The sequence below is a fragment of the Emericellopsis atlantica genome, assembly GCF_019669845.1.
Source record: "Emericellopsis atlantica unplaced genomic scaffold F5Z01scaffold_8, whole genome shotgun sequence".
NCBI lineage: Eukaryota > Fungi > Ascomycota > Sordariomycetes > Hypocreales > Bionectriaceae > Emericellopsis > Emericellopsis atlantica.
In genome coordinates, this window is record NW_025764710.1 from 398,069 (window position 1) to 424,422 (window position 26,354).

General features: G+C 56.4%; 10 protein-coding genes across 10 annotated transcripts; 5 read left to right on the forward strand and 5 right to left on the reverse strand.

Moving 5' to 3' along the window:
• Nucleotides 1–857: 857 nt before the first annotated feature.
• F5Z01DRAFT_532177 (uncharacterized protein) lies at nt 858–3,996 on the forward strand. The gene is made up of 4 exons (XM_046260464.1): nt 858–1,073; nt 1,200–1,617; nt 1,726–1,929; nt 1,977–3,996. The coding sequence occupies exons 2-4, from the start codon at nt 1,234–1,236 to the stop codon at nt 3,753–3,755; spliced, it is 2,367 nt and encodes a 788-aa protein (XP_046119907.1). The 5' UTR covers nt 858–1,073; nt 1,200–1,233; the 3' UTR covers nt 3,756–3,996.
• Nucleotides 3,997–4,746: 750 nt separating this feature from the next.
• F5Z01DRAFT_672625 (uncharacterized protein) lies at nt 4,747–5,187 on the reverse strand (the record flags this gene model as incomplete). Its single annotated transcript, XM_046264834.1, has 3 exons — nt 4,747–4,821; nt 4,893–5,033; nt 5,095–5,187. 3 exons carry the CDS (start codon nt 5,185–5,187, stop codon nt 4,747–4,749), a joined length of 309 nt encoding a protein of 102 aa, XP_046119908.1.
• Nucleotides 5,188–5,437: 250 nt separating this feature from the next.
• On the forward strand, nt 5,438–6,242 carry F5Z01DRAFT_672626 (acyl-CoA N-acyltransferase; the record flags this gene model as incomplete). Its single annotated transcript, XM_046264835.1, has 3 exons — nt 5,438–5,568; nt 5,622–5,957; nt 6,017–6,242. 3 exons carry the CDS (start codon nt 5,438–5,440, stop codon nt 6,240–6,242), a joined length of 693 nt encoding a protein of 230 aa, XP_046119909.1.
• Nucleotides 6,243–7,256: 1,014 nt separating this feature from the next.
• F5Z01DRAFT_672627 (uncharacterized protein) lies at nt 7,257–7,810 on the forward strand (the record flags this gene model as incomplete). The annotated part of the gene is made up of 2 exons (XM_046264836.1): nt 7,257–7,374; nt 7,449–7,810. The coding sequence occupies 2 exons, from the start codon at nt 7,257–7,259 to the stop codon at nt 7,808–7,810; spliced, it is 480 nt and encodes a 159-aa protein (XP_046119910.1).
• A 524-nt stretch (nt 7,811–8,334) lies between these two features.
• On the reverse strand, nt 8,335–10,575 carry F5Z01DRAFT_650733 (inosine-5'-monophosphate dehydrogenase IMD2). The gene is made up of 2 exons (XM_046263185.1): nt 9,876–10,575; nt 8,335–9,683 (listed from the first exon to the last, which is right to left on the reverse strand). Exons 1-2 carry the CDS (start codon nt 10,348–10,350, stop codon nt 8,545–8,547), a joined length of 1,614 nt encoding a protein of 537 aa, XP_046119911.1. The 5' UTR covers nt 10,351–10,575; the 3' UTR covers nt 8,335–8,544.
• Nucleotides 10,576–10,804: 229 nt separating this feature from the next.
• F5Z01DRAFT_680477 (repressible alkaline phosphatase) lies at nt 10,805–12,296 on the reverse strand (the record flags this gene model as incomplete). The annotated part of the gene is made up of 3 exons (XM_046265605.1): nt 10,805–11,610; nt 11,704–12,028; nt 12,096–12,296. The coding sequence occupies 3 exons, from the start codon at nt 12,294–12,296 to the stop codon at nt 10,805–10,807; spliced, it is 1,332 nt and encodes a 443-aa protein (XP_046119912.1).
• Nucleotides 12,297–13,479: 1,183 nt separating this feature from the next.
• On the reverse strand, nt 13,480–17,247 carry F5Z01DRAFT_532190 (uncharacterized protein). The gene is made up of 2 exons (XM_046260465.1): nt 16,870–17,247; nt 13,480–16,801 (listed from the first exon to the last, which is right to left on the reverse strand). Exons 1-2 carry the CDS (start codon nt 17,139–17,141, stop codon nt 13,588–13,590), a joined length of 3,486 nt encoding a protein of 1,161 aa, XP_046119913.1. The 5' UTR covers nt 17,142–17,247; the 3' UTR covers nt 13,480–13,587.
• Nucleotides 17,248–18,987: 1,740 nt separating this feature from the next.
• F5Z01DRAFT_650742 (SMP2 protein) lies at nt 18,988–22,095 on the forward strand. The gene is made up of 3 exons (XM_046263186.1): nt 18,988–19,938; nt 19,995–21,787; nt 21,853–22,095. Exons 1-3 carry the CDS (start codon nt 19,485–19,487, stop codon nt 21,919–21,921), a joined length of 2,316 nt encoding a protein of 771 aa, XP_046119914.1. The 5' UTR covers nt 18,988–19,484; the 3' UTR covers nt 21,922–22,095.
• F5Z01DRAFT_532400 (histidinol dehydrogenase-domain-containing protein) lies at nt 21,985–25,076 on the reverse strand. Its single transcript, XM_046260467.1, has 2 exons — nt 22,403–25,076; nt 21,985–22,349 (listed from the first exon to the last, which is right to left on the reverse strand). The coding sequence occupies exons 1-2, from the start codon at nt 24,783–24,785 to the stop codon at nt 22,153–22,155; spliced, it is 2,580 nt and encodes an 859-aa protein (XP_046119915.1). The 5' UTR covers nt 24,786–25,076; the 3' UTR covers nt 21,985–22,152.
• Nucleotides 24,961–26,306, forward strand: F5Z01DRAFT_532464 (transcription initiation factor IID, 31kD subunit-domain-containing protein). Its single transcript, XM_046260468.1, has one exon. The coding sequence runs from the start codon at nt 25,368–25,370 to the stop codon at nt 26,130–26,132; it is 765 nt and encodes a 254-aa protein (XP_046119916.1). The 5' UTR covers nt 24,961–25,367; the 3' UTR covers nt 26,133–26,306.
• The last annotated feature ends 48 nt before the right edge of the window (nt 26,307–26,354 follow it).

The window sequence follows — 26,354 nt, forward strand, 5'->3', positions numbered from 1 at the left end:
GTAAACAGTGGGTCTGTTTTCAACAGGAGAAATATGCAACCTCGCAAGCGTCATGATATCTCAAACCTCCAGCTGCGACTTAAAACACGCTTTTGCAGTCAGATGGTATCAGCAGGCGGCACTGCAAGGTCCACCGGGTCGAGCTGATCCTGTCCAAGCCTTCTATATGCTATTGCGCCACTCCAGATCTAGGACCGCATCGTGCTCACCGTTCTAGTTGTATCATCGTACTCTTGAGCCGCTGTTCTAGTTGTCCGTGCTCGAGATCTTTCATGATGTTGGTCGGCAAACTCCTGACACTGTTCACCAACAATTAAGGGCTTTACTCGCCTCCGCGATATCAAAACCAACACTCGTCTGCGGGGCTTCTCCCTTCTCTGGAAAGGGCTTCTTATTCATTGGGATGCCAGCGCTACGGTGCTCGTGAGCTCAAACGCTCATCCAAGCTGCTGAGGACACTGTCTACCAAAGAAACTCGGACTCTGGGAACTCGAGACAGCCCTGTCTTGGAAAGCTTAGGAAGGTAGTGAGCTTTTCTCTGAGTTGGCAATTTAGGTATCTATAGTATTAGTATTTACAACCCTCATTGCATCCCGAGGTTGTTTCAAGGTTAATGGGACTCGCCAACTACCACGCAAACTTGATCTCAGCCAATTGCGAGATGCCATGGCCTAATTAAGGCAACGGGATATTCGATACTATCACATGCTCAGACTGCTCTGCAGTGCCTGGATCCAGCCTTTGGTATCCAAGTCTGGTACTGGCAAGCACACATCTTCAGATGACCCACTCTGTGACTATGAGTCGATCTCGTGCTGCAGGCAGAGAAGACTCATCGATATCGATATCTTCCAAAGGTTTGCAAGACCTCATGCCTCGCACCTTCCTCGCTTCTAATGTTCTCCTGCACACTTGTGATGGTTTTATCCTCGGTGCAATCGCCGCCAAGTGGCGCTCCGCGACTCACTCACTTCACCTACCTTAGCACATGAGGTGTACCAACTCTAACTTTGGCTCTGATTCAGAGTTAAGATTAGACTCGCGTCTTCACTCAAGCGCTCAGGGTTGACCAAGTATAAATGCCCTCCTACTTCACACTTTTCAGGGATCAATCTTTGTTGGAAGCTCGCTGCCTCAAACGTTGCCCTCTCATCCTACGACATCTCTTCTCCCTGCCACCGGGCTTACATATTACCCAGCCCTACAGCTTCTATACCACCGACTGCGTCTATCATGTCTCAGACTACCTCTAGAAAAGGAAAGGGTAAGGGCGCTCCTCGGGAGAAAAGGGTCCAGCGCAGTCAATGGGCAAAACCACAGTGCATGCCCAAGACCCAGTCCAAGGCCCTAACCGATGCTACCAATGCTGCACTTGTCGTTAAGCAGAGGTACTCTGTGCGTATGAGAGCTGCCCAGCAGCAACAGCAAACACCCGAAGTCTACAGTAACTATGTGTCCGTGCAGCGGCTCATGCGAGAAGGGCTCCATCCCAAGGTCACGACACTCTCCTTCGAAGCATACGTGGCTCGATGTGACATTGCCCAGGTCTCGCTCGCAAAGGCTTGCTGGGAAGGCGACGTCCTCAGGGCCTGTCTGCCAAAACGCCACGTTTTCTCAGTAAGTTTACTTCCAACCCATATAGCGCGGCCAAATCCCTGGCAATTTTGACTAGCATCAAGTGCCACACCCAACTTCTTGACTTTGCCAAGCTAACCATACATCTAGGCGCCTTTGATCATGAGTCGAACCTTCATCGAGGCTAAAATTGCCGATCTAATGAAACCATCCACACACAAGTTGCTCGTGCTCCTGTCGGACGAGAACATTGGCCCGGACATGTTGGAGGCGGGTTTTGCTAACAGTCTGATACGACTACACAACCTCGCAGTTAGTTCCATGGCCACATGGATTGCATTAACCAGAAACCTTGTAGGTGTGCTCATGACGTTTGGCTATGCTCAACTAACCATAACCAGCGCGTTCACAATTTCTTGTCTGGGGCATACGACAGGCCAGGCCGCAGTGGAATCTTGGTCGTTGTTTGTCCGGAATACACCAACGAACGCATGCTCCAAGGCTGGTCTGCAGACCCAGCATACCCGCACGTCGAAGAGTTCGAGGGAAATAAATGGTGGGAAGATGCCATTGAGTCGAGATGCAGCCTGACCGACGAAATACATCATTGCGTTCGGGAGGCCGTGAACTTCCCGAAATACAAGGCCTTCAAGCGAAATCGAGTCGCGGGATGGGTCGACGACGTGACGAGCGACGTTCTTCGTGCTATTGCCAGCGAGAGGAAACTGCACCCTAATGGAGCACAACGACCTTTCTTTTCTCAGCCTGAGCGCCCATTCGATTTCACCCACATGTTCTTGGGTCGCCAAATGAAGAACCTCCTGAGCCATATCTTCGACAAGAGGCGAATACTAAAGGCGCTGCATTTCGACGGAGTACCTCTCCTTGACCGTCGGCTACTCGCAGTCATTGTCCGGAGCTGCCCCAATGTTACGTCCCTGGGGATATACAACTGTCCACTGCTCCATTTTGGCGACTTGGTCAGCATCCTCGATCTGATCTGGGAGGTCAATCAAACACGCCTTGCTGCTCAGCAGATCACGAGCCTGGACTTTTTCCCAGCGTTCTGGCGCGGGACTCAATTTCCATCAGACAGTCGATGCCCCTATACCGACGTAACAAGGCCCTCTTCAGCGGTGTATGGCGTGTCGTGGGACAGATTGCCCTTCGACCTCACACATCATGGATTCAATCTCATCCTGCTTCAGGCTTTCTTCAAAGCCTCGGAGATGGGGATCGAGACCTTGTTTGACGAGGACTGCGGCTTGCGTCGCTTTTTGACCATGGTCCCTCGGCCATTCCTCGACATCCCCTACCTCCTGGACGCAATGTATCGAATGACGGAGGCCACACTGGGCCCTGAGGGCGACCGAGTGCGGAAAAAGGCCACCTTTGATATCATCAAGGCGCAGACTATGCGGTTTCCCGAGCCCAAGTACGAGGAGCATGACTTCTTCGATGTAGGTATGGATAAGCAAGCGATGTTCTTCTGTCGGTCTTGCGGGTACAAGTCACTCGAAGGATTTTGGCCCGCCAAGAATGTCGACGCTGGAGTCGCCTATCGGACCTGCTGTGGGTGTCATTTGCGAGCCACTCTAGATCGGGAGACGCATCACCTACTGGCACGAAAGCAACACTGCCTCGACATACTCTTTCCCGAACATCAGGAGATGGCTTTCAATGATGACGCTCCTTTGCATCCATCGGCCCGTCGCTTGATGCACCTGAAGAGTATACACGCAACAGCTGGTCCAGGCCATCTGGAGCGAGACCAGGTGCGAGGACTGAAGATCGTGAAAGACTCTCTCCAGGGACTTCCGAGCCTCGAGGAGCTTCTTCAGCGTGTGGACATATGGAAGGATTTTGATTTGCGTCTACATCGGCTTGATTCGTTCCGCATGGCGACCCACGATTTGGTGGCGCTCAACGAAACAGCGCCCACGAAGCGGACCAAGAAGCTTTGCGCGGAACATTGTCCTCGCGGCAAGCCGGATCATGCAGAGGAGCTGCAGATCCCCAGTGAACATGGTGCTGACGACTTACACTCAGCGCGCGGCGAGTTTGCGAGGCAGATTAAACATCAGCTTCACCCCGGCGAAGCGTATGACTACTTCCAGAAGGACAAGTGGGATGACTGGGAGGAAAGAAACTATCCCGGCCCCAAGTCCACCTTCTGGTGAATGTACAAGTACTTTGAGTGTAAAATAAGGTTAGTAGAGAAGAGAAACGGAACAAGACAGCGGCGTCGACGAGAGGAGGGCCAGTCGTTGGCCGAAGACACCAATGCGGGTTGACGTTTGGCGGTACAGTACTGGCTTTCCAAAGATCAACAACTATGCATAGCAATAGCATTCATTAATAGTATCTCTGCAAACATTTCAATGAGCGAAAGTTTCTGCGCTGTGCTCTAGATGGGACAACATTGAAGCTTCCGAGTACTGTCTGTGGGGGTCACCGTGAGTTGTCGTCAATTCCGGTGGTCACGTGGGCGCGTAAATCCACACCCGAAAAGTCCCAGGCCAACACCTCGCTTGTCTCCTACCTCGCCATTGCGAGAACATCACACAATCTCTGGATCCGATCCGGTCCAAATCGCAAATGGCGTCGATATTACGATCCTTTTCGCTTCGCGCGACGACGATGCTCAGCCCTGCGCGAGCCCTCGGCTCCGTCTTCACGTCCGTCCCGACAATGCGACCGATGCTCGGCGGTGTGATGGCGCAGGTGCAGCAGCAGACGAGGGGCATGAAAGTGCACAGTTCGGTGAAGAAGAGGTGTGAACACTGCAAGGTGCGTTTCTATGGGTGGCTTGTCCACGGCGCGGTCGGGGTGGATGGGATTGGGGGGCGCGCCATGGCCCATCGCGCTTGAGATTCCGGCGAGCATTGACTGACTTTGGGGATTGAGCAGGTTGTTCGGAGAAAGTGCGGCAAGCGACACAATGGGTACCTCTACATCATCTGCAAGTCGAATCCGAGGCACAAGCAGAGGCAAGGCTGAGCGCGACGGTGATCCGATGGAAGGGCGCGAGAGGCTGTACACTACACTACGCTGCACGAGCGGACAATTGTACGACTACAAAGGAAGACCGTGGATTCGAGGGTACAGACGGGGAGCATGATCGAGGACGACACCGGCGCGGGCCTCGACACAGATGTACAAAAGAATATTTCACATACTTGCTATGTACCTCTCCATGTTCTCCCACTCTGTCTTCCCAGTGGAGAGGAGATATCGTATATGTGACTGGTTCGAGACAAGTCAGCTTTCGGGAACCGCGGGTTCGCCATGGATGCATTGTCAAATCGAAAACTCACCAAGTCGGTGACATGGCGATGGCGCTCAAACTCGGCTCTCGCAAAGCCGCGCGATTCCTTCTTGGTCGCGGGGTCCCTGATGGCCTTTGTGCCACGTAGGATTTTCCTGTAGAAATGAATGGTGAGCTGTCTCTGCAGAAACTACGCATCCGGGGTCAGCGTGTGTTCAGTCGTGTTGCAGGGTGCGTCAAGCCGGGCGTACGTGATCCAGGCTCATTGTGCCCTTGAGCTTTGAGGGACGAGCATGTGTGGCGTAGCCACGGGTGGAGAGCAGCACCCGAAGACTGAATGTCATCTCATTGGGAATGCGAGCAAGTATTTACTTATTGGCTGGGGTGGGAATTGAAATGGTCTTGATCCGGGACTGATTGTACGACGTCAAAAAGGAAAATGTGGCGGGGAAAGTTCGGCTAACGCGACGCGTTGGAGCTGCCCGTGACGGAGGCACGCGACTAATTAACGGGTTACTGCCTGTATCGTTTCGTTGCACCTTTGCATTGGTCGCCCGTGTTACACTCGTTCTTTGGCTAATATTCTTGGCTCCCATGTCTGTGCTGAAGCGCATGCGTGAGTCGCGGAGAGCTGCGCTAGCCAGAGCCGTCACAGAGGAGCAGGCCATTGCAGAGGCAATCAAGAAGTCGGATGCAGACTTTGTGAAAAGTTATCTCAGTGTCAGGTAAGAAACTTACCTGTGGCAAAGCTTGGTTTTCCATTTCTCATCACACCCAGCTGCCAGGATTGGTGCTCTTGGAAGAATTCCCAAACAGGGTCTGAGTACATCCTCGACCTCGTTAGCTCAGGAGATCTGCGCGAGGCCGATTTCCAAACTTGCTTTGATCTCATTGATGAGACCAGCGGAAAGGCATATCGCGAGTCTGTGGCAGGATGGCATCCAGAGGTGAAGAAGGAGGAGATGCGATCGCCCGAGTTGCGATACATCCTCGTCAAACAGAAGGACGATCCAACAGACCAAGTCCTGGGCTACACATCCTTGATGCCTACCTTTGAGGACGGGTTTCCTGTGATATACTGCTATGAGATTCACCTGCGGGAGGCGCTCAGAGGGTGAGTGGAATGGACTGCATCCTCGTCTTGGTGCGCATCGAGCTAATCAACACGCCCAGAACCGGTCTTGGCCGGCGGATGATGGAGTTGTTGTCCACCATTGCGCATAACATTCCCACCATCAAAAAGGTGATGCTCACGTGCTTCCTGAGCAACGAGGCTGGCATGACATTCTATCGACGGATTGGGTTCCAAGTGGACGAGTCGTCGCCCAAGGAGAGGAAACTGAGGACCAAGATTGTCAAGCCAGACTATGCTATCATGTCGAGACGGACATCCTCCTGACACTGGAGCATTGTTGTCAATGGAGAAGATGCCAGAGATGTCTCCAGCATAAACGTCGAGTGCCACTTTGTCTGGAGCAAGGCGCAAAAGGTACAATGGTCTTCAATGTCGTCTCTACACTGGGGCTCTTCCATCGAAAAGTCCGTTTCTGCAGGTTGTCGACCTGCCGACTCGTCCGCAGGATCACGGCACCACCGACAGACTGGTTCAGGCGGACACTCGGCAACGACACGGATCTTCTCAGTCTCGCTTCGGCGTTTCTGCTCTTTTTTTTTAGCCTTGGCTGACACGACGCATCGAACGATCACGGTGCTCGAAGATGGCTGGCGATACTCAGAAGTGACTCGAACTCTGGGTGTTCCTGATCGTATGGGGCTTTCTGCAGCAGGTCTATAAACACAGCGGCAGCTAATCATGCAGGGACTGCTTGCAATGTCCAGCGAGGTCCAAAGGCCAAGGGAATTGTGAGTGTGACGAAGACGGTGGGGCCGGGATGCCAGAACGGGCGGGAGGGTCCGCCAACTTTTATTGGCTCAGGGTGCAGCGACGTCACATCCATCAATTCAGGGTCCAAGGCATTCGACGCTTGCACATGAAGCAGAAGAAGTAGGATTTCCCTCCGGTCACTGGCAGCGCCCATATGGATGTCGCATCCCTCTCACAATGCTGTGCGCGGATTACAGTAGTTGATGGATCCAATGAGGGCAATGTCATCCGCGGATCTCTTCCCCAAACCCCAGCCCAACGCCAGGGTCCCTCTCCGTCACCGAGCGGTGGCATGACGATAATGTGGCCAGCGCCTCGATGGAGGATGGACTATCTTAAGACACACGCCGCCATGAGAAGGGCCTAGGTGATGTTGCCTTTGGATCTGTCTAGTTTCTTACCTCTTTCATCTATTTCCTACTCATCGTCAAAACATCTTCTTTTCCACAAGTCTTTGTGCTGGACACATTGCAAACCACGATCATTAATCGACTTACCACTGCTTATTACAACACATCTCTTCTCACAATGGAAATGAACCAAACTGGTCAGCGCAGGGCTGGTCAGCCCCAGAGGAACACAAACTGGAACGTGGACCTGTTCCACTGCGGCTCCCTCTTTGACGCCATCTTCCGTCCCTGTGCTGGTACGTCCGCCCCTCCCTCCTCGTCACCACTTCATTCCCTACATAGCCAGCATCCCTTCGCTAACGCAGTCCAGTCTACAGCCGCGCCGAGGAGCGCACGAGGAACCCGTACCTCGAGAACTACGAGGACAGCAACTGCCAGCACTGCGGCCAGTTCGGCGCCCTCAGCTGCGTTTACGTCAAGAAGCAGCGCGGCACGATCCGCGAAAAGTACGGCATCGAGGGCTCCGGCGGCAAGGACTGCTGCGTCGCCTTTTGTTGCTGCGCCTGCGCCCTCGCCCAGCACGACGCCGAGATTGAGAGCCGCAACCCCAAGAAGCGCCAGGCCGTCGACACGGCGGGCTACCGTCCCAACACCACGAGCATGTACATGCCTGATGTGAATCGAGGCAGCTGGTATGCCACCAACGACATCCGCGCGTCTGGATACAGGTGATCTGGATGGTTATGGCTGTTCGTGTGTGCGCGAGATGACGATATAGTGCGAACATTTTTTGTGGTAGGAGGGTAGATGCCCAGCGATATTTTGATACCTTGACGAATTTACTATGTTTTGGGTGGACTTGGGTAACAGCTCGGATGTTTGGATATTTACCGTAGGCAATTGAGACTGGATTTCAAAGATACGCAACTATATGAATGAGCAACATGTGCTGTGTGATGAGCGTCTCTGGTCTCTGGGGAGGTTCTGTAGGAAGTCTTTCGATGCGAGTCGATTTTGATGTCCTCACAACCGAGCACCCAAACTCAACCTGAGTGAGTACTGTGAGTGGGCAAATTGGGGAACTACAGAAAATGTAAAACTTCTCTCCAACATCGGCATAGCAAGCCGCATAAGATAATGATCTTACGTCTCATGCATGTGGCGTGAGTAGCGTCCAGGGCCACTCTAGGGTAGCCAAAACACCCATAACCACACCAGCAAACGTCCGCTGGTCACATCCAGTAGGCACAATAAGACGATTGTCAATCCCTCATTCACGAGGTGATTTCATTGATCCAGATGCTTCGAACTAGTCTTCTTCTGAGATCTGCAGGCAAGCAACTGCTGCCACTATACGATATATTCCCAGAACTCCGAGCCGTGTCAATCATGTCCCATCCTTGCCAGATATATTGTTTCTTTCGTTTTTGTACTCCGTTATTTAAATACCTCCCTTCTTTCATTCGTTACGCGTAAAGCTTCTTCTCGTAGGCCTCCATGTTGACGTTGCCCTCCATCTGGGCGCTCGACGTGCGGAGCTCGAAGCGGAGAGTGCCGTTGGCCGCGCACTCGTGCAGGGTGGTCAGGCTGGTCATGCCGCAGTCCTGCAAGGAGTGCTTGAGACCGGCAGCGAGGTAGGGGACGAACTTGTTGATCGAGCCCCTGTGCGCGACGGAGCCCGACACGCCCTGGGCGACGAGGACGCTGTCGCCCTCGGAGAAGTAGCGGGCGGTGCCGGCGTTGCTCTGCTGGCTGTCCTTGCCGCCACCGCCGGCCTTCTTGTCCTGCATGGCGTCGATGCTGCCCATGCCGCGGTAGGCCTTGACCAGCTTGCCCTCGCGGGACACGAAGGAGGTGCCAGGGGACTCAGTGGTGCCGGCCAGGAGACCGCCCATCATGACGGTCGAGGCGCCGAGGGACAGACCCTTGACAATGTGGCCGACGTTCTGGACGCCACCGTCGGCGATGGTGGGGACACCGAAGCGGGCGGCGAACGAGCTGACGCTGTACACGGCCGCGGCCTGAGGACGGCCGACGGCCATGACCTCCTGGGTGATGCAGGCGGAGCCGCTGCCCATGCCGATGCGCAGACCGTCCACGCCGGCGGCGATGAGCGAGGCAGCCTGCTCGCGCGTGACGACGTTTCCGCCAATCACGTCGAGACCGGGGAACTCATTCTTGATCCACTTGATCATCTCGATCTGGTACATGCTGTTGCCCTGGGAGCTGTCGAGGATGACGACGTCGAGGCCGGCGTCGACGAGCTTCTTCAGGCGGAGCTTGTCCTCGGGGCGCGTGCCGATGGCGGCGGCGCACAGGAGCTGCTTGCTGTCGGGCAGCTTGGAGGCGAGCGGGAAGTGCTGGTTCTTGGTCAAGTCGGAGCGGGAGATCATGGAGACGAGGTTGCCGGCCTTGTCGACAATGGGCAGCTTGCCCTTCTTGGACTTGGCGAGGATGCGGTTGGCCTCGGCGAGCTCGACGCCGTCCGAGGCGGTGGTGAGGTCGGTCACCATGACGGTCGAGATGGAGGCGCTGTCATCGTCCTCGAACTGGAGGTCGCGGTTCGTCACGATACCGAGCAGCTTGGAGCCAAGCTTGCCGTCCTCTGTAATGTCCTTGTTAGCCACGAGATCCACGACAGGGTTTGTGACAGTGACATGGCGGACGTGTGTGAGATCAGAACTTTTGGTTCTCCGCATGAGAGCGACGTCGTTTCAGTGGAACGAAAGTTATTTGCAATATTGTGTATAATCATATCAAGAAAGAGTGGCATGTGCAGGATCGAGACAGAACGTACCAGTGACGGGGAAACCACCAAAACCCCACTTCTCCTTGAGGGCGCGGGCCTCACCGACGGTGGTGTTGCGGTCAATGACAACGGGGTCGAGGATGAAGCCGTTCTCGTAGCGCTTGACCTTGCGGACCATGTCGGCCTGCGCCTCGGGGGAGCAGTTGTGGTGGATGACACCCAGACCACCCTGGAGGGCCATGGAGATGGCCATCTCGTGCTCGGTGACGGTGTCCATGGGGCTCGAGACAAAGGGCGTCTTGAGGGTGATGCGCTTTGTCACGGGCGAGTCAAGGACGACCTCGGAGGCAGGGAAGCCAATGTAGCCAGGCATGAGCAGGAAGTCATTGTAGGTCAGGCCACCGTGCTTAGTGGTGTCCATGAGCTGGTGGAGGTCGAGACCGTCCGACATCTCGTACTCCTTCAAGACCTCGAGGGCCTTGGTGTGGTCCAGGGCCTTGGAGACGCCATTGACGGGAGTCATCTTGACAAGGAGTGGAGGGGGTTGGGTTTGTGAGGTTGAAGGCTGAACAGTCGACAAGAGATCGTCGTGTAAGAGGAGATGACCTGATCGCAAATAACTTAATCGACTGCCAGGATTGATGTGACGCTTCTTCCCGAGAGGAGAAGAGAGGGAAAAAGAAATCGGAGGCGGACCATCACAGATTTTTTTATTGCAGCCCAGCGGCCAGGCTGACGAGGACCCACCGCGGGGCACCCTGCAGCAACTGACAGCGCTGTCGGACGTCAGGGTGCCTATCTTATCGTTATCATGTCGCTATCGTTATCGCTATCACCAAACATGTCCTTCACGACCCTCGAGGAACTGATCAAGTAGGCATTGTGCATCTAGGGATCTCATTATATCTGCCTCATGAATTATTTACAACGAATTCGCCAGGCTTATAGCACCGCGCACATCCGCCCCGAGACCGCGTCTACCAGTTCTCGCGGAGGAGCTCGGTCACCTCATCGAGGTCCAAGCCCATGGCCTCCTCGAGGTACTTGGGGATATCCGTGTTGTCGTGGGCACCAGCGAGGTCAATCTTGAGCTGCTCGCCCATCTCGCCCGCAGCGTAGGCGTATAGGGTGGTGTCCACACCAGTGTGGCCGCCGGTGGACCACTTGATGCCGGCACGGGCAGAGAGGAACTCGGCCAAGTTGGCGCCGACGTCGCCCGACTTGAGCTTGGTCAAGTCGCTGTCAGAGATGTCACCCAGACCGTACGAGGCCAGAATCTCGTCGCGGAGAAAGGCGTGCTTGTCGTCGCCTCCGTAGACAGCGTACTGCTCTGCGAGGAACTCAGCGCTGTGCCTGGAGCCGATGAGCTCACGGGGGTCCCAGCCACCGGGCAGGGTGATGCCGCCCGTCTCGTGGTCGGCGACTGAGACCATGGCGGTGTCGGGGTGCTCGTCAATCCAATGGGTGACAGTCTCAATGACCTTGTTGTACTCGAGCACATCCCACAGGTGGGCGTTGGCGTCGTGGGCATGGCTGGCGTGGTCGATGCGCGAGGCCTCGATCATCATGAAGTAGCCCTTGTCCTTGCAGTGGGTAGCGCGGTGGAGAGCGTTGAGGGCGGTCCCCGTCATCTCAGACAGAGAGGGCTCACGCACATCCTCATCCTGCTCCTTACGATCGGCCTCGTAGTGGAGATCGGCGTCGTTGAAGAGACCGAGGATGGGCAGACGGATCTCACCCTTGCCAAGCTCAATGTCGTCAAATTGGGAGCGGTTCTGGGCAACTTAGTAGCCATTCTCCGCAGCAAAGCCGAAGAGGTCGGTCTTGTCCTCGCGGCAGGAGTCGCTGTGGGTGTTTGGCCAGAAGTTGCAGCGACCGCCACCAAACATGATATCGACGCTCTGGTTGAGAGGGTGGCTGAAACCAATCTGCTGCTCGGCAATGCTGTTGAAGTTGTTGCGGTCCTGGACGTGCGACGAGAAGGCGGCGGGGGTCGCGTGGGAGATGGACGAGGTGACGACCAGACCAGTCTTCCAGCCGTGGAGCTTGGCCGACTCGAGGATGCTGCCAACAGGTTTTCCATCAAGGAGAAGGCCCAAGATACCGTTGCCAGTCTTGTGGCCGGTGGCCAGAGCAGTGCCAGCGGCAGCAGAGTCGGTCACCAGGTTGTTGGCGGAGTGGGTGAAGGTGTTGCCAATGGCCTGTCACGGTCAACTTCTGGGTCCAGCCCTCATGGCATCGTCAGGCCATGCATGTCAATGGACTCACCAGAGCGTCCACGGGAAGCATGGGCATGGCACCAGGGTTGCTGGGCGTGGCATCGCCCTCGGCCATGGCCAGGTAGGTACGGGCAATGGTGGACGAGGCAGGCGCCAGGCCATCAGGGACCACGAAGATGACGTTCTTGGGGGCAATGGCGCCCATGGCGGCGCCAGCCATGGTGCCAGCAAGGACGGCGGAGGTCTTCATCTTGGAGGTGGAGTGATAGTGATACTTGAAGGTGATGGTTCGGTGGATGTGAGATGTTGGACGAAGGACACCTGCAGGACAGAGAGAAGATCTCACTCCCGACTGGAGTCCTGACCAGCAGCTGGCGGGCAAGTGCCTCTTTTAAACCTCCCAGGTCCTCGCTGGAGCCTTCCCCCCAAGACCAAGACCGTCCATCCTCAGGTTGCATTGCATTTGGCGAGCAGTAGTCCCTGGAGCATGTCCTGCTTCTCGTGCCTCGCAGGGGTGAGGTGACAAAGTCGTCGAAGCAGCTCCGCACTTACGCACAGGCCACTGAAACAAATGAATGATAGTAACAGAGGTCTGCGGATGCAGCCAAGGGTCCTGGCCTTGCATTGTCGGCGAGTGTCCGAGTTACCAGGTGGTCCCTCTCTAGGACAACCGGCAGATGACAACCAACAAGCCAGCAACAAGCCACCATGGACGAATGAAAGGCTTCACGTGCCTCGAGTACCCCAACGCTACCCCTGCACGCCTAATTCTTGAATTCTTAAATCCTCCTCTAGCACCGGCAACGCCAAGCCACCCGTAGGTGAACCGCCCTGGACACGTGGACTATCACACTTGGATACGTTCACTGATAATCCCCGATTGGTTTCCTGTCACTTTTATGTCCTAGGACTCAGTCTGTATGTGGGATGGTTCGGAGCCAGACGCAAGCCCTCTCCGCAGTTCCCCAGGAGCTACGCCACTGCTGTCACGACGAGCGAACTACGAGGCATCCAGATACCCATTATGACTACTTGCATCACGGACAACGAGTAGTACAGGCCTCATAGGCAGAGCGAGCCCCGCTACAGATCAGCGCCAATACGTAAGATACTCGGCCATGGCATACATCAAATCCATCATCATCCCCCCCCTCCCCTCCCCGAAACCGCCAACACCACCGCGCCTGATACCCCACGTGCATCCATCCAGCGTGCGTTCTTGAACAGGGGGTGCTCGCACCTTGTTGGTTCGATTGTTTAATCTCTCATATATGCCTGTTATTAAGCTTAATCACCAGTGAGGAGATCACTGGATCTAGCCTGGCGAATTGACCCCCCTGTCTGAGCGCGTCTAATCCCATCGTCCAGATCTTGTCCCCAACCCCAAGGCAATCAGGATCACCGCTTCGAATACAGTCACATTTGCACATGATGAAAATCTTGCCTAGAGAGAAGAACCTTTTTCGTATTTTGATATGCTGACACACCGCCCCTCAGCCCGTATGCGCCTCATACGTACCCAACAGCCTCGCTCATCTGGACTAGTCCTCCTCCTCAAGAGCCCGGTCCATCTCCATGCTCTCCTTTTCCTTGCTTGGCGTCGTTGTCTCCTTGCCCTTCTTCTTAATGAAGCGCCAGCTCGCCATGCGCCCTTCCTTGGTCTCCTTGGACTTGGCGGAGCCAACGGACGGCGCGCCGGCCGCGCTCTCGTAGCTGCGTCCAAACAGGCCCGGGTCCTCGCCCAGCTCCTCCAGGTCGCCGATCGAGGACCGGTGATCCGCCGAGGCGTTCCTGTCCGAGTTGGTGGCGCTACCGGGGCCCTTCTTGAACAAGCTCGAGTCTTTGCCCAGGCGGCTCGACAGGCTGAATTTACCAGAACTGCCCTTGCGCAGGAGCTTCCGAATGCCGTTCATATTGTCAGAGTCCTTGGAGCTGGACGTGAGACCGGGCGTTAGGTCGAGATGAGGGTTGGACGAGGACGGGTCCAGAGACAGAGAGTCGTGCGACTCGGACACGGAGGTCTGCGTGTGGACCGAGTAGGTGTCGCGGGACATGCGTGAGTCCGAAGGCGACTCATCGCCACCAGGCGGCATTTCGATGCTCGGCGTGGCCTCCTTTCCCTTGCCCTTCTGCTCTTTGCCCTTCTCCTTGGCTTTGACCTTGTCCTTCTCCTTCTCGGAGAACACCTCGCGATCCTTGTTACGGAACAAGCCCATGAATGTTGGCGCGGCAGGATTCAGGCGCTGGCTAAGTAGCCTGGCGGCTGCTCCTGGTGGCCTCGATCCTATGACGCCCACCTGACTAGGCAGCGTGTTGTTGAGCTCGGTGTCGTACAAGATCTCATCGTCCGCGGAGGCGAGCGACGTTGTCAGAGCCGAAGGAGACCCGTGGATACTAGGACGTCGGGAGCCGCTTCTTGAAGCCCAGCGTCCCTCGTTCGGCGACCATAGACGGCTTTTGGCCATGGAACTGTCCCCAATCGTCCCCCAGATGGAGCCACTGTCCGTCGAGGGCCGAGGTAGGTCGGCTGACGCAATAGAGGGCGGTCTTGAGGTAGTCGGGTCGCGATCGGCATACATGATGCCGCTCGAGCTCGCAAACGGGTTGAGTCGCCTCCCGAGGAGCGATTTGGAGCCGACGAAAGGGTTGGGGCTGTCGAGGCCTGTCGAGTTCCGGTGACCCTTGAGTGAAAAGCTCATCCTACGCTTGCCACCTGCAATGTCACCATCGTCGGTGTTGCGGGGAAAAGACTGGCTCTGGCCGGGCTTGAGAGTCCCAATCGGCGGGCCGGCGAGCTCTTCACCCTCCGGCTTCGTCGTTCGGTTGCGGTGGAAGCTCGAGAGTAGGCTCGAGAGACGGAGGCCGCCGGTGGAGCCGAGCGCAGGAGGCGTGTAGTTGAGAGAGCCTCGCTCGCTCTGGTCTTGATACGAGGGGAAGGGCAGATTGAACGTAGACGAGTGCGGGCTCGAGAAGACGCTGAAGGACCGGGGGGAGGATTCTGGCGACTGGGGGTCGCCCTCGTTGGCTGTGACAGATTCGGGTAGCAGAGGAGTGTGAGGTGTCTTAGTGTCGGACTCGTTGTCAATGATACCAGAGGGCAGATACAGCTGTGCCGACGGACTGAGCGGGCCGCCTGCCGATCGCATCTCTTCCTCGGTCTGATGCTCGTCGGATTCCGGCATAAACAGCATCGGCGCGAAGCCGGTCGAAGGCCGGTTCAGGCCCGGAGGAAGCTGAGAAGGCGAGTCGGTCATGCCAAAGTGTGCCGAAGGTGACATGTGCATGTCGTTGCTGTTGCGACTGAGCCGTTTCGTCTGGGTAGAGGGCATGTGATCCATGTCCAACTCGGCGAGGGGATCGCCAGACTGGCCATAAAAGACAGCGTCGGGATCCGCTTCGACTTGATGCTGCGAATGCAACTCAATCTGCTCGGCAAGCATATGGATCTGGTGGTCAAGTTGGTGCGCCACCTTTGTCTCCTCGACGAGTTGGTGATGCAAGGCCTGGCGGGCAGCTTCCCACTCCCTTCTCGTCTTCTCGTCGCTCGCGCGGGACTGCTCGTCATCTGCCCCAGCGAGGTGCTTCCTAGCTTCCTTCATCTCGTTCAGTTGCTTTCCCTTGTTGCTCAAGTCCGCCTCGAGCTCATTGTGGTCTTCCTGCAGCTTGGCATTGCCCTCAAAGAGCTGTTGCACGTCTTCGTCCCGCTGCCTCTCCAGATCTGATTTTTGGGCCTGGAAGCTTTCCCGCTCCGTCTTCATCCTCTCCATCTCCTTCTCGAGCTTGACAATGTGGTCTCGCACCTTTGACTTTTTGGCTTCCTTCTCCTTGAGCTGGCCCTCCTTCTTGGCCTTTTCTTTCTCCGCCGTGCGCATCAGCTCCATAGTGGTACGCACGTTGGCCTTGAGTGTCGTTGTCTGCTCCTCCTTTTCCTTCAGATAGGCCCGTTTCTGATCCTTTTCTTGTTTCAACTCGCTTTCTGCTTGCTGAAATTCGGCCTCATCGGTACTGATCGTGGCCACTGTATCATTGATCTCGGTTCGAATCTCCTGGAACTGGCGACTCAGCACGTCCAAGGATTGCTCTGGCCCATCGTGATCTGATGCAGAGGGTCGCAAGGGCGGCTGTTCCGAACTCGTGACGGACGGCGAGTGGCGTCGGTTGAGAGTGTTACGGCGCTGGCCGGGCGCAGTAGAAGCACCATCCCGAGCCGGGTTGGAGTTTCTGTCGAGAAGCTCGATGGAAGCCGCAAAAGAGCACGCAGCGGGCCCATTGGCGCCACCATCATCCACGGCTCTGGCCTTGGATGCGTCCTCCTCGACAAAGTTGGTGGGGACACGTGAGTTGCCAAGGTACGGTTTCCCATCTTCGCCAAAGGTGCGAAGACGAATGGTTTCGCTGGCCGCTTGGAAATTGTTGGGGCCCATGGCCACGACACGGATATTGTAGAAGTGATTCGGCTTCAGGCCCGTAACGGTGATTGCAAGATCCGTGCCAGGAGATTCTCCGACTGCATACCAATTAGTACAAAAAGAGGTACGAAAGGGGCCGCATAGAGACGCACCGTGAATGCCATTGACCTGTATCAAGTACTTCTGGACCGGACGATTGGGCGCGGGCGGCGTCCAGCTAAGAGTGGCAGCATCCGCGCGGATGCCCGCGAGCGAGACATCCGGGGCTTCGGGGACATCGACGCCGAGCACGTTGATGAGTTCGGGCACGGGTTTCCACAAAGTTTGCCATGAGCGGTGGATGAGCCTGCGGGAAGGAGTCAAGTCAGTAAAGCTGGTCAGGCGCCTCGCGTCGACGGGAGGTGCTGAGCTCACCATACTATGGCACCGACTGTCAAAACCATTCTAAAGTGATTGGCTAACAGGACATCGGGTCGCAGGGCGTTGTATACGTCGTGCGCAGTCGGCTGCTGAAACGACCGCGTGAGGGAGCGTACTTGGGCGAGCCAGATGGCGGAGAGGATGGAGAGGAAGATGGTAACAGCGCCCCTCGCACGGGGCCTCCAGGAGTGCGTCCACGAGCGGATCCAACACGAAGCGATGATGATAAGGGTGAGCGTGGTCAAGAGCGGGAACGCCCATGACATATTCCCAGCGGAAGCACACTCTACAGTCTGGTTGACGACGCTGTCGGAGGGACGAGGCAGTACCGCCGGGGGTGCGGCTGCTGCATTCGCGAGATGGTGCTGCGTCGGACGGGTGGCTGGCGGACTGGCTATGAGGACGTGCGAAAATCGAGCGAGTATCGTGGTACGCGATTCGTGACCATCAACAGCAGTCTCGAGGTTGCGTCGGCCCTATGGTCGGTCGGTCGGTCGTGCGTGGGGAGGGAGGGATTGGATGGGTTGCGTGCTGTGCGTGCTGTGCTGTCTGTGGTGGTTGCGAAAGGCTAGAGTTGGAAAAGACTTGGCGGACCCCCAAAACGCACGACAATTGTCAAAGTCACACGTACCAGAATTCTCGGCAGTGGGTTGGCGGCGATCCGACTCGGGAGGGGGACATGGAGCCGCATAAGTACGAGACGTGCGTGATTCCGTGAAGGATTTGAGCTTGTCTCCCAGGTCGTGATGAGCAGTAAATTATTAGCATAAAATTACCGTATGCTGGTACGGTTGTCGGCTTGTCATGCTTTTCGGCCCCAGTCTTTGGGGTTTGCTGTTGTTGACTCGCTTGATATTGACATGCACTTTACCTTGGTCAATTGTTTGATTGCAGCAGGAGGACCCTATTTTCAAAGCTACCTTACCTGTACGGTACCTAGTAGGCCTAACTAAGGTCTATCTACTTACTAAGCTTGTATTAGGGAGTGCTGGTGCCCTTTGCTTCCCTTCCAGTTGTCCCGCAGCCTTTTCCTTACCAAGGTACCTTGTGCAGATTTGCAGAGAGAGCAAGCTCAAATGCATTGTGCCTATTGCTGGCACCAGTTGGAGTGCATGTGCTCTCTAATAAGCCCATGTAGACCGGCAAACACCAGTCAGGCTTGGAGCCTAACTGGCGCCGTAATCTCGAGCTTGTTTCTACACGGTAGATTGTACCTTGTCCGCCCAAGACTCGACCAGCACCCTCCCTTCCGTTATCCTTTTTGCCGCTGAAACCCTGGATGATGGCTTTCCTTGTGGGCATTTGATTGCAGTCGTCTCCTTATCGCAGCCCAAGATGAACTCTACTACGTATCAACGAAAGCGTCAACGGATTTCGAATGGCTCATCTTGACCTCGAGCAAGAGTCAGCCAGGCCAGGCAGGCACCATTCCTCGCAAGGTGTCACGTGGTGCCATCATGATGAGGTGTAATGGGGTGGAAACATCCGCAGCAGATGTTTTACCCTGTGCTTGCAGTATTTTCCCTCGACCATTGGACAGTGTGATGCAGCCCCAGAGGATTGTCGGCACTTGCTAAAGAGTGTACCGAGGCTCGCGTCGTCATGAGGTCACTCACCTGGCTGGTGACATGCCCACCGTGAGATCGGCCGTAACATGACAAGTCCCGACTTTCAATGGCAACGGTGATCGAGATGACCTAAGGTGAACCTAAAAAATGATGACGGTGGCTGCTACTTGATATTGGATAGCACGAAGGGGTAATTATTATATGGCAAGTCAAATAAACGTGGATGTAGTGGCTGGCACATGTTTGTTCGAATCCGCATTTCATTGGCTTCTAGGGCCATGGATGGGAAAGATGAAAACCCCAGCCAGCGTCACATGCAGTAGAAACGCAGTCGGTGCGTTTTGTCCGTTGCGGAAAACGCTCGGCAGCCTGTGACAGGCTCCAGGGCTGCTATATGGCTCGAAATAGAAAAATGCAGTGGTTTGAATGGATGGATAATGGGCGCGAAGGCTGCAAAAGCTTGGCCCGCCGTCACGGACTGCCCGCCTGCAGTGGTTGGATGGAGCCTGGCTTACTGTAAAGAGAAGAGCACCTCACTCAACCTCAACAAAGACAGGCAACCGACCGGCGCAGGGATTTCTGATGGATCGATCAGCTTCTTCTGCTTCAACAGTCTTCCTTTCCCATCCCTCCCTTCTTCATTATACCTATTGTCCTCCCTCTAATTAGACGCGTGCCCCTCAACTTGCTTCAAACGTCCGCGCCGAAAGTACCCCACGACCGCTACAGGCTACCTCAGTGACAGTCCAGTCCCTGACCCATCCACCCCCATCATCCATCATTACGTATTGCCCAGCGTCCAGTCCCAAACCCGCTCAACCGACCTAGAGCATCACGATCTTTCTCTTGCCTTGCCTCTTGTTCGCCGTCTCGCTTCTTTCCGCTCCTTAATCCCCTGGCATTTGTTACACGACACACGACAGCCACCTATTTTGCCACGGCCAAACGACACAGAAACTCGGCTTGCGCCAACAAGCCCCCCTCCGCTGTCACTCCAGCCTACGTTGCGACGCCGACGATCCGGGCGCGCAACACGACAAGATGCAATATGTTCGCAACTTGAGCGATTCCGTGTCGACTGCATGGAATTCCATCAATCCCGCTACCTTGAGTGGCGCTATTGATGTGATCGTCGTACAACAGCAGGATGGCTCCCTCGCCTGCTCGCCTTTCCACGTACGGTTCGGCAAGTTCTCCCTCTTGCGTCCGTATGAGAAGAAGGTCGAGTTCAAGGTCAATGGGGTCAAGCAGCCGTACTCCATGAAACTTGGCGAAGGTGGCGAGGCCTTCTTCGTCTTTGAGACGACCGAAAACGTACCACAATCCATGCAAACCTCGCCTTTGGTGTCACCAGCAAGCAGTCCACCGTTGGATGCGCAATCCACTACACCTGACCTCAAAGAGCCTGATCACTTTGAGCTCAATGCCGCGCCAAATGGACGACCTGCAAGGCCGCCACCTGCAGTGCTGCACACGCATGCCAGCGTCGATGAAGGTACGCACAAAGCCCTGGTGCGCGGACGGCAACCGCCTTGACTAACATGTGCGCAGCAATGTTCACCCCGGAATCGACGTCTCCAAACATGTCAGCTGGACGGCCGGCCTCGGGCGACTGGTCAGGCGCCCTGATGCGACCGCATAGCGACGATGTGCTACGATATTCCGCTCGCTCTGCCGAGAAGAAGGACGAGGACCAAATCACCGACGACGACCACGCTGGGCCACTCTCCGAGCGTTCGCAAAGCCCTCCTCCCCTTGAACTCAACGAGGCAATCGAGCGTGCCATGATCCTGTCCAAGAAATTGTCAACTGTTGGGATCCCCAGCAAAGTCAACGACACGGGCGATCTCACGCTCGACTTGACGGGGTTCAAAGGGAGCGAGGAGGAGATGATTCGCGCCGAGGTGCTAGCGCGCAAGATTCTGGCAGAGGAGCTCGAGGGCAACTACGATATTGGGGCGTTGTTTGGTTTCGACTCCGAGGGAAACCTCGTCATCTACAGCAGCGAGGAAGCCCGCCAGGCTGCTATGAAGCGGACGATGGAGTCCACGATGCAGGGCCACGGCCTGAACTCGGATGCCGCATCCGACCCAGGATACCAGAGCGACGACAGCGACGTCACAAACCCACCGACCGCGAATAGACAGAGACGAGCAGAGTCGGACGCAGGGCCGTTCGACATGCAGACGCCGCCCAGGACGCCGACCGGCACCAATCGAGGGGGCGACCCGACCCGCAACTACGCAAAGACCCTTCGATTGACCAGCGAGCAGCTCAAGGACCTGAAGCTGAAGCCCGGTCCCAACAGCATGAGCTTCACGGTCAACAGAGCGACGTGCTCAGCCAACATGTACCTGTGGCGGCACGAAGTCCCCGTTGTCATCTCCGACATTGACGGTACGATCACAAAGTCCGATGCCCTCGGCCATGTGCTCAACATGATTGGGCGTGACTGGACGCACGCTGGCATTGCCAAGCTGTACAGCGACATTGCCGCCAACGGCTACAACATTATGTACCTGACCAGTCGATCCGTCGGCCAAGCGGACACCACACGGACCTATCTGGCCAACATTGTGCAAGACGGCAGCCGTCTACCCGCGGGACCGACTATCTTGTCTCCCGATCGTACCATGGCAGCCCTGCGCCGCGAGGTCTATCTGCGCCAACCCCAAGTCTTCAAAATGGCCACTCTTCGAGACATCAGCAACCTCTATAATTCGGAGCGGAGTCCCTTTTACGCTGGCTTTGGCAACCGACTCACGGACCAGATCTCCTACCGCACTGTCGATGTGCCTCGGAACCGCATCTTTACCATCAACTCCAACTCTGAGGTGTCCTTGGACCTCCTCACTCTGAATAAGCTGAAGATGAGCTACGTCAACATCAACGAGGTCGTTGACCACTATTTCCCGCCGATCAGTACGCTAGTCACAGGCGGCGGGGAGGAGTTCACCGACTTCATGTACTGGCGTGACGACCCCCTTCCGCTGGATGATTTCTCGGCCAGCGAAAGTGACGAGGGAGAAGACGAGGAGGCCAGCGTATATGCTGAGGATGACGAGGATGAGGAAGCCGGGGAGTATCTCGGCGATAGCTACATTTCCCGCGAATCATTTGATGACGCCCGCGATCAACCTCGCGCGTCCATCGAGAGCCGTCTGGATGAGGAGTATGAAGAAGCCAACGAAGACGACGAGCATCTCGCCTACACCAACAAGGACTACGATGACGACGAGCACCTCGCCTACGCGTCGGAAGACGATACCCAGGTCATGGAGCCCTCTGCGCCACAGCGGAAGAAGCTCGGTGCCGAGGACGTCAACGCCGAGATTATAACCGGGGTTGGTCATCTCTCACTCGGAAAGGACTGAAGCGTGACAAGAGTATGCTAAGACATTTTGGTCAGGGCACCAATGGCACGCCTGCTGTGGATGAGCAGTACGTGCTCGAACCTGTCGAGATACGAAGCGAATGAGGAAAAAGGAAAGACAAAGAAGAAGAATCTGCATAATAGAGCGGCGTTTCGTGGGGACTGGACACATATAAATGGCATATTTTCAGCGCGGGGACAAGACACATTGGCCCCCAAAAGCATGGCGTAGGGGGAAAATTCGAGGGATCATAGCAAAGCAATGTACACAACACTTGACTTGTCCATTACCAAACATGATAAAATTAGATTCTAGTGTTGTTGCCCCCCTGGACTCTACTTTTGGGCATCCAGGTATTGCAGGCGTAATTCGACGGCCCTCCTGTGCGCTTCGAGCTCCTCCACCTTGGCGAGCTGCATCACCGCGGAACCCACGTTGCGTAGACCATCCGAGGAGAGGTTGGAGCTTGTAATGTGCTTGACGTACGAGCCCAGGTTGACACCAGAGTATTGCTTCGCGAAACCATATGTAGCTACACGGGGTTAGCTGGATACTTGCCTCCTAGTGGAAAAGGGGGGAACTTACGAAGCGAGTGGTTGACACCGGCCGAGTAATCGCCGACACTCTCAGGGGTCCATTGCCCAATAAATACACTACCGGCGTTCATGACCTGGTCCACGGCCTTGGCGGCGTCGTTGATCTGGAGAATGAGATGCTCCGGCGCGTACTCGTTGCTGATGCGCATAGCCTCGTCTAGTGTCTTGACCTGCACGGTGACAGAGTGGGCGATGGCACCACGGACAATGTCCACACGGGGCAGGGCCATGGCCTGGTTATGGACCTCGTCGTCAATGGCCTGCTGCTGCTCCGGGGTGAGGTCGATGGCGATCAGGATGACCTGGCTGTCGACGCCGTGCTCGGCCTGGGAGAGCAGGTCAGACGCCACAAACGCCGGGTTGGCGTCCTTGTCGGCGACGACGAGGACCTCGGACGGACCGGCGGGCATGTCGATGCTGACGCCTGCGTTGGTGTCGTTGCTGACGTGCATCTTGGCGGCCGTGACGAACTGGTTGCCCGGTCCCAGGATCTTGTCGACCTTGGTGATGCTCTCCGTCCCGTACGCCATGGCGGCCACGGCCTGGGCACCGCCGGCGAGCACGATGCTCTCGGCGCCGACCTTGTGCGCCACGTAGACAATCTCGGGGGTCACGCGCCCGTCCGACCGGGGCGGCGACGCAAGCACAATCTTCTTGCAGCCGGCGACCATGGCGGGGACACCGAGCATGAGGGCCGTGCTGGGCAGGACGGCGGTGCCACCGGGAATGTACAGGCCAACGCGCTCAATGGGTCTCGAGAAGCGGCTGCACACGACGCCGGGCATGGTCTCTACCTGGAGAGTCTTGTCCTCCTTCTGGGCCGCGTGGAACTTGCGAATGTTCTCGTACGAGACGTCAATGGCCTCAATCGTCTCGGGCGGCAGGTCCATGAGCTCCTTGGGGAAGGGCGCCTTGATGACGGGGGAGGTCAGCGAGGTGGCCTTTTCGAACTTGTGGGTGTACGAGAGCACAGCCTTGTCGCCGCCCTTTTTGACGTCCTCGATGATGGGGGTCACGATCTTGAGGATGGCGTCGGGCGACTTTTGCGAGGGCCGCTTGAGGGTTTCGAGGAGCTCGGCCTCGGAGGCCTTGGTCGAGTCGATCCTCTGCATCACGATGCGGTCCGTGACCGGCTTTTCGGCGGGCGCCACCTTGGACGGCGGCTGCTCGATCTTGATGCCCTCCTTCTCCGCCCATTTGCCCTTGGCGTTGCCCGTTCGCCTCTTGACCTTGAGCGCCTTGGCGTCGAGGTTGGCCTCGATATCGGCGAGGGAGACGCCGGCGCTGACAGCCTTGGCCAGGGCAAAGTAGATGAGGTCGGCTGCCTCAAAGGCCGTGTTCTCGGGCGTCTTGGCATCGCAGAGCTCCTCGGCCTCCTCCATGATCTTGGCCCGCAGGAGGCTGGCGTCGGAGAAGAGGCGCTTCGTGTAGGACCCCTCGGGCGCTGATTCCTTGCGCGCCTTGAGCGTCTGCTCCAGGGCCGCGATGCCCTTTAGGTCGCCGAAGCAGCCAGTCTGCTCCAAGTGGCAGAAGCGGTTCGTCTGCCTGACAACGAACTTGAGGGTGTCGTTGTCGCAGTCCAGCGCGAAGCGGACAAGTTCCTGGGTGTCGCCCGATGTCGCGCCCTTGATCCACAAACCCCTTTTCCGGCTTTGGTACACGCCGCCCTGGGTCCGCACAGCTTCGAGGATACTCTCCTCGCTGGTGTAGGCGAGACCAAGAGCAATGCCTGACTCATCTGTGACGACGGTGGGGATTAGACCGTCGGGGCGATCCGACTTACAGAATCCAGCGATAACCTTGGACAGCAATAGGCGCTTCTTGTCGTCCTTGTTGGTTGTCAACGATGTCGAGGCCAGGATGGGTATGGCACCGCATTGCTTGGCCACGTCGAGAACCTTCTCAGCGGAAGCTGTCGATGTGGGCTTCAGGTACAAGTTGTTGACTTTCTTCTCCTTGGCCTCGGCAATGAACTTGTCGACGTCTGCCGATGATGGGTCGAACTCCTTGATCAGAAGACCGTGCTCTGAAGCGGCGGATAGGTCTCGCTTGGAAACTGTTGGGATCACCCTCGACCCAAACTCTGTGTAAGCGGAGAGGTTCTCTGCAGCAACAAACACCTTTCGGGTTCCCTCGTTGAGTAAGGCCACGACATCATCGACAGATTCGAGGCTCGTGACATCCATGTGAGAGTAGAATTCATGGTTGTGACGTCCCAGAAATCGTGACAGCTTGTCCAGGATCTTGGGCTGCGCTTCAAAGAATGGGACACCAAGCACAGATACTTCCTCGCGCGTGAGACCCTCGAGCTTGGCCAGCCCTGGGGGCACCGCCACACTGATGAGGAACGGAAGTGGGAGTGTCGTCTCCATGATGATTGCAAGTTGTCCAGAGTCTCCTGGCCAGGAGGATGGGTCAATGTCTGGATATAGTACTCTCTTGAAAAGTTGACTCAAAGTTCCTGCATCGGCGGCTTGAGTTCGATGAGCAGTACATGGTGGGGCAGAATTGCCCCTCCATCCATCATCGTTTTGGCCTTTTGGTCCTGGGAGGCCAGCCTAATTACTAAGGTACGTACCTATAATACTAAATTAACCCAACAGCGTAATTAGTGCGCAAAGCCATTTAGGGGCAGTAACTGGACACGTCCAATCTGCTTCCCGCATTCATCCGAAGCAGCCCGCCCCACCACCCCGGCATCCGGACAAAGAAGGTTCCGACGTACCTTGCTTGGCTTCCCGCATACACCATGCATCTCACAGAGAGCTTCAATGCCCATCAGCAACACGCATACACCCCCAACAACTCGGCGCCTCGAGCTTAGATCAACAATCCAAAACCACGAGCTGGGTCGCAAGTCATCATATAGGACCGCATACCCGATTTGATTCCCATCCTCAGCCGATCAACCTTCAAATTCACGCCCAGCGTCGCAGTCGCGCGTTCCATCCACCATGGCCTCGAGCCAGCCTCAGACGAACGGCGGTGCTCCTGCGGCCTCAGCAAACAGCTCGCAAACTGTGCCAAACACCCAGAAAACCCAAGCGACAGCCCCAGCATCTACATCTACACAATCCCATGGGCAATTGCCCCCGTCATCCTCAAACGCAGCCCCCCGACCACGAGATGCCAGGCTCATCGAGCTGTTGCTCACGTCGCAAGGCGTCACATCCTACGAGCAGCGCGTACCCCTACTACTCCTCGACTTCGCATACCGACACACCTCCTCCATCCTCAACGACGCGATCCACCTCTCCGCCGACCCCTACATTCAGCAAGCCGGCTCCAAGGGCGCCGGTGCCTCCAGTGCAGCGAATCTAGCAGCGGGTGACGCAGCCGTCACAGCCAACGCCGTCAAGCTGGCCATTGGGGCGCGTTTGAGTTACCAGTTCCGCGGCGGAAGCACAGGCGGCGGCATCAGCAAGGAATACATGCAGGAGCTGGCGCGCGAGAAGAACAAGGTCGCCCTCCCCAAGATCGTGCCCAACGAGTGGGGTGTGCGCCTGCCCGGCGAGCGGTTCGTACTTAGCGGGACGAGTTGGGGCCTGAAGGACGCGTGGGAGGAAGCCGATCGCCTGCTCGACGAGGACGGCGATGACGCGATGGAGGGCATCGAGGCCCCGCCGCTCGAAGACGAGGGAGGTGACCCCGTCGAAGGGGGGACAGTGGAGGACATGTTTGGCGACGACGTGGACGCGGAAATGGCGGAGGGTTCCTAAAAGGCACACAGTTGTATATCTGGGCAGTCCGTACAAAGCGATTGGCCGGTAAAGGTTCATGGGCGAATCTTGGTGTTTTCTTGCAAGGCGTACAGGATGGATTCACGGCGTTGATCTGTGGGGTGCGGCAGGCATTCGTATCAGATCCTTGGTAATGACGATTGACATTTCCACAAGATTCAAATGCTGTTTAGCCCAGTCATCACTCACAGCAGATTCATT

Coding starts and splice junctions, on each gene's coding strand:
- F5Z01DRAFT_532177 (XM_046260464.1), top strand. CDS start 1,234: ATGTCTCAGACTACCTCTAGAAAAGGAAAGGGTAAGGGCGCTCCTCGG. Junction 1,618..1,725: donor CAAAACGCCACGTTTTCTCA/GTAAGTTTACTT, acceptor CCATACATCTAG/GCGCCTTTGATCATGAGTCG. Junction 1,930..1,976: donor TTGCATTAACCAGAAACCTT/GTAGGTGTGCTC, acceptor AACCATAACCAG/CGCGTTCACAATTTCTTGTC.
- F5Z01DRAFT_650733 (XM_046263185.1), bottom strand. CDS start 10,350: ATGACTCCCGTCAATGGCGTCTCCAAGGCCCTGGACCACACCAAGGCC. Junction 9,684..9,875: donor TGGTGGTTTCCCCGTCACTG/GTACGTTCTGTC, acceptor AGGACATTACAG/AGGACGGCAAGCTTGGCTCC.
- F5Z01DRAFT_532190 (XM_046260465.1), bottom strand. CDS start 17,141: ATGTCATGGGCGTTCCCGCTCTTGACCACGCTCACCCTTATCATCATC. Junction 16,802..16,869: donor ACAGTCGGTGCCATAGTATG/GTGAGCTCAGCA, acceptor TCCTTCCCGCAG/GCTCATCCACCGCTCATGGC.
- F5Z01DRAFT_650742 (XM_046263186.1), top strand. CDS start 19,485: ATGCAATATGTTCGCAACTTGAGCGATTCCGTGTCGACTGCATGGAAT. Junction 19,939..19,994: donor GCATGCCAGCGTCGATGAAG/GTACGCACAAAG, acceptor ACATGTGCGCAG/CAATGTTCACCCCGGAATCG. Junction 21,788..21,852: donor ACGCCGAGATTATAACCGGG/GTTGGTCATCTC, acceptor CATTTTGGTCAG/GGCACCAATGGCACGCCTGC.
- F5Z01DRAFT_532400 (XM_046260467.1), bottom strand. CDS start 24,785: ATGGAGACGACACTCCCACTTCCGTTCCTCATCAGTGTGGCGGTGCCC. Junction 22,350..22,402: donor CGGTGTCAACCACTCGCTTC/GTAAGTTCCCCC, acceptor AACCCCGTGTAG/CTACATATGGTTTCGCGAAG.
- F5Z01DRAFT_532464 (XM_046260468.1), top strand. CDS start 25,368: ATGGCCTCGAGCCAGCCTCAGACGAACGGCGGTGCTCCTGCGGCCTCA.